This window comes from Cryptomeria japonica, chromosome 3 (assembly GCF_030272615.1).
Source record: "Cryptomeria japonica chromosome 3, Sugi_1.0, whole genome shotgun sequence".
NCBI lineage: Eukaryota > Viridiplantae > Streptophyta > Pinopsida > Cupressales > Cupressaceae > Cryptomeria > Cryptomeria japonica.
This window is the reverse complement of record NC_081407.1, coordinates 958,387,231-958,397,380: the sequence shown is the minus strand read 5'-3', so window position 1 is coordinate 958,397,380 and position 10,150 is coordinate 958,387,231. Positions and strand designations below refer to the sequence as shown.

Below are 10,150 nucleotides of genomic sequence, written 5' to 3'. Positions count from 1 at the left end.
CAAAATGTGCTTGTACGTGCTTGCACATTTGTTAAATGATAATGCCATGTGTTTAGTCTAGGGAAATTACACATTTCCTTGTATTCTTTGCATCTTATGTATGTATCCAATTTGAGGGGAAACATATGTCACTATTGTTCCTTTGTGACCATGTTTTGTGTTGATAAGCCTATACCCATTCTCATGTCTAGGGGAGCTTTTATCAATCCATCTATAGAGTCACATCCTTTTCTGCATAGTTAGAGCTCTGCATCACTTTTTTTAATAGGTAAAATCTATTATCCATTTCTCTTCTATTACTTTTTGAAAATAGCTCCTTCTTAAGAAAATTAAAATTAATTTTTTTTTCAAATTGTGTAACTGGTGCTACTCATTGCCTACTTTTCTTGATTTTGTCAATTTTAATGAAGTGCTCAAGAGAATAAGAATTCATGAATGGTCCATTACTTTACATTGCATGGAAATCCTTTTACTTCTTGAAAATATTCACTCTAACTTGTCAATTGATTATTTAAATTTGACATGCATCTACCTAATAGTCTGCATGCATATCACAATGGAGGCAAAATATGATAGTAAAAATTGGATACTCAACTTTCTTCCCTTATGTTTTGGGTCCACTTTAATTAGTATTTCATAAATGCAATAATCAACATATATATGGCATATTCGTTTGTAATTAATTTGTCTCATATCCTAATTGCTATTATTATTATTAATTCCTATAGTTCCTTGATTAAGAAAATTATCATTACCCATCACGGTTTATATTAACGGGAGCAAATCTAACCCAAGTCTATTCCACAACTGTGAATTTCAGCCCAAACTTTTAAATTCAAAATCTCTAAAATGGGCACGTGTTCCATCCTAACTCCCTTAGTAATTGTTGTGAGTCAACCTAGCATGCATTTATGTTGATTTTTGTGTTTGGTTGTTGGATTTAAGGATACCCACTAACTCATTTGAAATCATATTGGAATGTGAAAAGAACATCGAGATATAAGAGCTATACAGATAATTTACATTCCATTGTCTATCCATTGCATACTTTCTTCTTGTCTTTGATTCTAAATGCTTAGAGCTATTAAGTCAATCCATATATGAAATTTGTGATCTAATACATTCCCCAAATGTATTTATAAACATTGTTGATCCTTACCACGTTCAAATATCAAGGAAGTGAGGCAAATAGGTTGCAAACTATAGAAATCAATAAGATCAACTTCGTCAATTAGAAGAATAATTCTTCAAGCGTTGACCTAAATTGATATAACAGACAATGAATTTTTAGAATAAAGAATCTTCACTTAAATCATGACAAAAAATAAAAACATTAGAAAATCATTTCTTAACATATATTACAATATTTCTTTACTATCAAAATCTAACTAAATAAATGTCACATTTAATTTATTTTAAATTTTTATATTCAATTATATTTATAACAACAATCAATCTGAACTTTTTTACTAAATAGCTAATTTACATACAATTAGTGCATAGTTTTTCTTGCACTATTACTTGTAATTTAAATAGATTGTGAGCATCAATGTAATAGAGGCCTTTTTATATCTATTGATGTTTCCTGAGAAGTGATTAATTGGTCTTCTTCATCTTTTTCAGAAATAATAATAATAATGTCTCTGCTCTTGCCCCACAGAACCAGGTACAGACCCCCCAATATCAACAGCGCACCCATTACACTGTTCAAATTATTAATAATACAATTTGAAACAAACATTAGAAGATATATTTTCTATAAATACAAAATACTTATCAGGAAACAGGACATTTTTTACTACCTACAGTTTTTAAAAAAATTATGAACTGAGTTCAAAATACTTCAATTACTATATTTTGAAACTGCTGTCTCTATTTTTTTTAGTACTCAGTAATTTAATTTTTCATAAAATTATTTTCAAATAAATAAAATATTTTTATAAAATTTAAGTAAATATTATATATGTATATATTTATACATATGTTGATTTATATATGTGACAAGAATATGCTGTAAAAATATATATAAAATGAATTGTTTGTATTTCTCCATTAGATTGTGTAGAATTTTTTTGATGTAAAAAAATTATATGCAATCTAATCTAGATTGTGGAAACTTGATGTCATTAATGAACTGTCTAAATAATATATTTTATAGTATATATATATATAATTTAAAATTTATAAAAATTATTTTATTTCATTAAAAAACAAGAGATAAAAAAATGTAATTATAGTGGGAGCAAAGGTGGGGTGTTATGGTATAAATTTTTTTTATTAAAGAATACACATAAAAATAATTAAAATTAAAGCACAACCAGTATATAATTTCATACAGCCCTTTGGCAGGAATATACATATATATATGTATATTCCTATCAAAGGGCCATCTGAAATTAAACTTTGATGGTGTCTCCAAGGGAAATCCTGAACCCTTTTCTGTTGGTTTCATAAACAGAATTAAAAACACACAACACAAACAATGAGACACACAGATTTATCGTGGTTCGACAATTGCCTACATCCACACTTGAAGCAGGGGAATCAATCTATTAATCACCAATCTGGTTTACATATACACAACTGCAATTAGCTCTAGAAATTAACCTCTACAAATAAATTACAATCAGTTCTTAAAGAGATTGCAAGGAGAAGTCCTATAGCCAAGAGTTTTGGCGGCAAATGGAAGGAGTCCATTGGACTTCACTTCCAACAATCTCCCACTAAAGGCCAATGAACTGCTGCAACAAGTAGATTCCCCCACTAAGTCCTGCTATCAGTTATTGGAGAGGCCGAGAGAAGCTCGGTAGAAATCAAACTTCTCCCACTTAACCACTTTAGTGAGCACATCAGCTGGATTCATGTCGGTATGAATTTTATCTACATGAAATTCGCCTTCTTCAACCATATGGCAAACATAATGACTGCGAACATCAACATGTTTTGACTGAGGCTGAGATGTCTAATGTTTAGTCATAAAAATGGCACTACTGTTATCACAAAATAAAGCAAAATCTGATTGCTTCAAACCCAACTCGCTGAACAAGAGTTGCAACTATACCATCTCTTTGGCTCCTTCAGAAAGAGCTATGTATTCAACCTTCACGGTTGATTGAGCAACTGTATGTTGTAATTTTGAAGCCCAACTAATCGCTGCCCTGGCAAATGTGAAAGCATAACCTGAAGTAGACTTTCTTTTGTCTAGATCACCGACAAAATCTAAATCGGTAAACCCTTGCAAAACTACCCTGTCCTTTCCAAACCATAAACAAAGATTAGATGTACCCTTGAGATACTGCAAGATATACTTAACCGCCTCCCAATGTGATTTGCCTGGATTGGCCATAAATCTGCTCACCAATCCCACAACATGAGCAATGTCCAGTCGAGTAGACACCATAGCATACATGAGGCTTCCAACTGCAGATTTGTATGGAATTTTATCCATAAACTCCTTATCTTCTTGTGTTTTAGGACACAATTGAGAAGACAACTAAAAATGAGAGGCTAAGGGTACATAGACAGACTTAGCATCCGCCATACCAAATCTGTCCAAGACTTTTTTATTGTAGTCTTGTTGAGATAGTTTGAGTTCTCTATTTTTTCTATCCCAAAAAATAGTCATTCCTAGGATCTTCTTTTCTGCCCCTAAATCTTTCATGGAAAATTCCTTTGCTAAGTGAGTTTTAAGTACACTCACAATCCTCATGCTTGTGTCGGCCACTAGCATATCATCCACATAAAGGATAAGAATGACAAATTCGCCATTAGGAAGCTTCTTGTAATAGATACAAGGATCAAACTCGCTGTGAGTAAACTTGTGATCAATCATGAATTTGTCAAATTTAAGATACCACTGTCGGGGGGCTTGCTTAAGCCCATACAAACTGCGTTTAAATCTGCAATAAAGGTGTTCCTGCCCCTTTTTAATGAACCCTTCCGGTTGATGCATAAATAGTTCCTCATCAAGATCGCCATGGAGAAATTTCGTCTTCACATCCAGCTGTTCAAGTTCAAGATCCTAGGCTGCAACTAAGCCCAATATTGCTTGGATGGTAGTCATTTTAACTACTGGCGAGAAAATTTCTTTGAAGTCGAGGTCTTGTTGCTGAGCATATCCCTTTACAACCAGTCTTGCTTGAAATCTTTTGTGACCATCGGCTTCATCTTTTAGTTTATACACCCATTTATTTCTTAATGCCTTTCTGTCAGGCGGAAGTGGCACCAAATCTCATGTCTGATTTCTCACTAGTGTGTCCATTTCTTCACACATTGTAGCGTGTCGGTTATCACGGTCTGCAATTTTACAAGCTTCTTTGTATGTTGCAGGCTCTGTTTGATCAGAGCTGAGCAAAGTAGGTTCAGCTTCTTCACAAAATAGTAAATCATAATCGGAGAACTTTGCAGGAGGTCGCCTTTGTCTGGTTGGTTTCCTCAATTGACTCTCTGTTTCAGTAGTAGAGTCATTCAATTTTTGTAATCCATGTTTATGCAAACTCATATCTCTCCCATTTTTAATTGGACTGGTAGTTTTACTGACCTGTGGATTTTTGTCCACATTGGATGCAGACAAGTCACAGGAAAGTGGACCTCCAGAAGCATCTTTCTCTACCTGCGTTGGATGTATTGGTAGGGAGCTAGGTCTGCGAAAGGGGGCTACCACATCACCATTGGTAGGTTAGGCACATGGTGGTGGCAGGGAGCCCACGAAGGCAGGTGAGTGCAAGGGAAGATGGGGTGAGGAGCCCGTGGAGTGAGGGCCTACATGGAGCTCATGGGGAAGACATCAAGGAGTTTGTGTGGAGGGTGCAGAAGCTATAGGAAGCTCGTGGGGAGAACTACAGGCTGTGGGGTGTGGGGATTGTGGCGGGTGTGTTGCATGTGAAGGCCGCACAACATGCCATGGAGAAAATAAATCACAATGTGCAGAATGCGGTGGATAGGGTGGTGTATATTGTGCAGTAACCCGTGGAATTGCAGACCACCATGGTTCCTCCAAATTTCTTGTGACATCAGTGCTATTTTGGGGAGAATTTGCTCTATTCGGCAGACCCCCAATTTCAGAATTGAACGAAGACCATTCATTATAGGCACTTACTTCTTCATTCTCAGTCTGAGAATTATATTCAATTGAGGTAGATGTCATAGGAGCTCCCACTGAATGAGAGATCAAAGGCAGAGCGCTGGTAGTCGAATTCTGAAACAGAGACATAGGGACATATTTTGTCTCTAATTTATTTGAATCTTGTAGTGCAGGAAAGGAGGTTTCATGGAAAACTACATCCCTGCTGCGAACAATCTTTTTGTGAACTGGATCCCACAATTTGAAACCAAATTGCTCTTCTCCATACCCCACAAAAATACATTTCAGTTACTTAGGATCCAATTTGGTTCGCTTTTCCTTGGGTATATGCGAGAAGGCTTCGCATCCAAACACATGAAGATGTGAGTATGAAATCCTCTTTCCTTGCCATTCCTCCTCTAGAATACCAAAATCCAATTTAGATGATAGACTTCGGTTGATTAAATACACCGTTGTGTTACACGCTTCTGCCCAAAATCCATTGCCTAAACCTGCATTAGACAACATGCATTGTGCCTTTTCAAGAATTATTCTATTCATCCTCTCGGCTGTGCCGTTTTCTTGAGAAGTGAAAGGAACAACCTTGATTCTTATAATCCCATTATCAACACAAAAACCATCAAATTCGTATGAACAAAATTCCCCACCATTATCAGTTTGTAAACATTTAATCTTATGCCCAATCTGATTTTCAACTAAAGCCTTGAAAATTTTAAATTTTGAAAAGACTTTTAGATTTCCTAGAAAGCATATAAATCCATACTTTTCTTGTACAATCATCAAGAAAAGTTACAAAATAGTTAGCTCCTCCAATGGAGGTTACCTCGGTAGGCCCAAAAACATCCGAGTATACAAGCTCTAGCGGTGTTGTCTTTGTGGCACGCCCATCTTTCAAAAAACTGACTCTCTTTTGTTTTCCATAAAGGCAATGTTCACAAAAGGCTAAGTCAACAAGTTTGAGGCCCGGTCGTTGATTTCTTGTATGCATAACATGGAGTCCTTTCTTGCTAATATGGCCAAGTCTTTGATGCCAAAGATCCGCTTTGCTGTCCTCAATCACCATTGCAGCTCCCACTTCACCATGAGTCTTAAATATGTATAGACTTCCCACTTTATTATCATTTGCAATCAGCATGGTACCATGAGTTACCTTCCATGTATCCGGGAGAAAATTTACATTTATACCTCGGTCAAAGATTTGTCCAACGGATATCAAATTCCGCTTCAATTTTGGGACATGGCGAACATCTTTGAGCAGCCATGTTTTACCACCTTCTAATGGAAGCAATACATCCCCTTTGCCTGTAATTTCACAAGCTTTGTTATCTCCTAAGAAAACATTGCCAAAATGACCTTCATGGTAGTTAATGAATGCTTCAAGACATGAGGTAGCATGATAGGAGGCACCAGAATCAAGCACCCATGAATCTGAAGTAGTGTCAGTTGTTGAAAGGATTAATACACTATCATCTTTATCATAGACTGTATTTTCTTCGTTGTCCCGCACCCTCTCTTGTGTCCTTTTGAAGTTTCTACAATCCTTCTTCACATGACCAGCTTTGCCACAAAACCAACATTCACCATTTCTGTTTCTAGACTTCGATCTCTTTGTTGATTTCGAACGTCTATGGTAATCATTTCTACCTCTATTATGACTTCTACCTCCATTTGGGTGCTGACCACCATTACGGCTTCCTTGGATGAAGGTTTATCATTATTTCTTCTCAAATCCTCGTTGAGAAGAGTAGCTGCTACATCATTAAAAACCAACTTATTTTTACTGGATATAGATGTGCTAACTGTTGTTACAACGCCATCCCAACTGCTTGGTAAAGAACATAATAATAGAACAACCTTGCTTTCACCATCTTGTGTCATCCCCACCGAAGTCGCTTGACTAATCAATGTATTGAATTCATTGATGTGGTTTGCCATAGCACAACCTTCATTTTCAGTTTGTACAAGTGCTTCATAATAAAAACTTTATTTGCAGTCGATGCCATTTCATACATGGTTGTGAGTCTATCCCATACATCTTTTGTTGTCGCATCACTCGTGACATTGAAGAGAACATTATTGGACAGTGAGAGAAAAATTGTCGCTCTCGCCTTCTTGTCCAATTTTTCTCATTCTTCATTGGCCATCCCAGCTGGTTTCTTTACTTTCCCTTCAAGCGCGAGTGAAAGGTCTTTCTTTATCAACAAAGACTCCATCTGCACCTTCCATAACCCGAAGCTCTGACCAGAGAAATTCTCTATCTTCGATTCTTCCATGATTCCAGAATTTCAACCACCAAAATCTAAACAACGATCTAACCTTACTCTGATACCAATTGTTAGGATGAAGAAACGATTTTAAACAACAGATAAACAAAATTAAAAACACACAACATAGACAATGAGACACAGATTTATCATGGTTCGGCAATTGCCTACATCCACACTTGAAGCAGGGGAATCAATCTATTAATCACCAATCTAGTTTACATATACACAACTACAATCAGCTCCAGAAACTAAGCTCTACAAATAAATTACAATCAACTCTTAAAAAGCTTGCAAGGAGAAGTCGAATAGCCAAGAGTTTTGGCGGAAAATGGAAGGAGTTTGTTGGACTTCACTTCCAACAGTCTGAGGGATCCATCCAAATCGCAATGCTTGATTCACTTGACATTATCAAATTGAAATAACATCCTTTATGGAAGTTGCCAACAATTCCTCTTGCTATAAAGTCGAGCATGCAGACAGAGGAAAATTCAACTTGGTGCAAAGGATGGTGGGGTTGGGGCTTGAGGAGCTCGATATAATGTTAATATCAATATGTGAATGTGACTATAATTAGGCATTGGTGGAAGCTCAATTGAAGGACATGTTTTCTCTAGACATGGATGAAGCAGAGGAAGCTTTTAGGTGATGTGTGCCTGGGCAGTGGTCACATACACAATATTGAGCTCCTTGAGAGATTTGTTTGTATTCTGGCACTGACTATTGGGGACCATAAGGCAATGGAAAAGGCTATTAGGTGGATGGTTGTCCCACATATTTAGGATTCAACTATGAATACCCTGAAGAAACTGAAGTCTAAAGCCTTCAATGGTATGGTTGCTAATGCTTTTGACATAGAGGTGATTTTGAAAAATAAGGATATGCATGATACTGTAATGTCTCTAAGAGATGGCTTGAGTAGGAATAATCTTGAGACATATAAGGACATGATGGGTGTAAATGGGGACTTGTTCCCTTCTGAGCAGTTGACTAGAGCTTAAGAGGTCATTGAGGCTATAAGAACCTTGTTTGCTTATTGTTGCTAAAATTATGTATCTTGTTTTTCTTTGTGATTAATGATATGGGAGCTGCCCCCTTAGTAGAAATTTTCCAATATGTATATGTATATGTGTGTGTAAATATATGTATATATATATACGCATATGCATACACATACATATGTATACATATACATACACACATGTGTGTGTTTGTGTGTGATTTCTCTGGCTCTCCTCATCTTGATGATGGATCAAAGAGTGTGATTTTAGATGTTGATGCAAAAATATTAAAAATAATTTAATCTAGAAACTTCAAGTCCTCTCTTAAATCCTTTGCCAATAATTTCCAAGGATAGTAAAGATTTTTACAAGGATTCTATTTTAGACCTTCACTTATAGAAAAAGGGATTTTCCCACTATATGCAATAAAATTTACACCTCCTCTAGATCCTTCTTTACTACAAGCACTATCAAAATACATCTACCACAACTCTTGTTGGTTATTTTGAGTTTCATTAGTGATTGGATCACTAGTTTGCAATTGAGCTTGTGAAGGTTCAACCTTGAAGCTTCCCAAATCAATATCACAAAAAAAAATCATTTGATTATATATATAACTAACAAAACAACTCTTTCAATAAAAATAAAGAAAATTTGAGAAATAATGAAAACTTCAGTTGGCATCTCACCGTGTAAGCTAATATTTTAATCCTCTTTGGCTTTTATGCTACTTGTTCAAACTGTGGGGTATGACAATTCACTTCAATTTATCTGTCATCACTCCTTCTTGAGGTTTGCATGTTATCTTCATCCAGGTGTAGATTCTATTTGCACCACATATGCAAACATGATTTATTCGGTACATATGGTGTGTTCTCAAAATTTTCTTTCTGGGTTAGAAGATGGGAGGTATATCCCATGAGGTATGCTTAGCATGTAATATGTAGTTCTTTGCGGTATGTTTTGTAATCTTAAGCTGAAGTTAAATTTCTATTAAGGGTCTTTCTCAAGGTTTTGTACAATACATTGTATAGGCCGATATCTGATATTGATACTATTTTTTGCTTTTGAGTATTTGATTTTTGATAAAGACATTTTTAGGGTGGTGGCATGTGCGATTTGTACTGTCTTTATTTCAGTCCTTTAGGATTTTGCAAAACTTGGTATGTTCCTAGGGATTAATTACTTGTTGCAAAGTACTATATCATTGGCCACCATGTGTGTGTTCCGGCCTTGATAGATTTTCCTTATGGGATAATTATTGTTGAAGGTGGCGCCATCGCTTGCTGGAGATGCATTTATGGGTTTTAGAATAAGGGTTGCCAATTCGTGTGAAATGTTCTAATAAGACTGAGCTTGTATTGGATATCTTGCAATGTCATGATGATGAGTTTAAGGGTGGTTTTTTCATTTATACTATCTCATGCTATTGCCAAATCAGTTTTTTATGTTATGCTCTTCGTGGCCTTTTTCGGAGCCCGTCCTCCTGCGAATGTCTTCTTCTCTGCCCATTGGTGTTTACAAAGTGTTTTTAAATGCCCAAATTTTGGGGGAAGAAAATGAGGATAATTTTGTCAAGCTTGGTAAGGTTTTTAACTTGTTCACTCCTGCGGTGGATTTTGAATTCCGTAGGCTTTTGGGATGTCGGTGGTTGCAAGTTTGTCCTCAAGTTTCTAATGTTGAGCTTCTCTCTCGCTTTGTTACTATTTGCTTTGATGTTTTACTTGATGTGGATTTGGTACGCCTCTTGGTTTCCACGTTTATTTTGCCATCAGTATGCAATTGGACACTGGTTTCTCCTG

General features: G+C 36.1%; 1 protein-coding gene across 1 annotated transcript in view; it reads right to left on the bottom strand.

Annotated features, from left to right (window-relative positions):
* Positions 1 to 1,389: 1,389 nt before the first annotated feature.
* Positions 1,390 to 10,150, bottom strand: part of LOC131035586 (WAT1-related protein At5g47470) — a 57,698-nt gene continuing 48,937 nt past the window's right edge. The window contains exon 7 of the mRNA XM_057967316.2: positions 1,390 to 1,703. Within this exon, the coding sequence (XP_057823299.2) occupies positions 1,547 to 1,703 (157 nt within the window). The 3' untranslated portion in view covers positions 1,390 to 1,546. The remainder of the gene's footprint in view (positions 1,704 to 10,150) is intronic.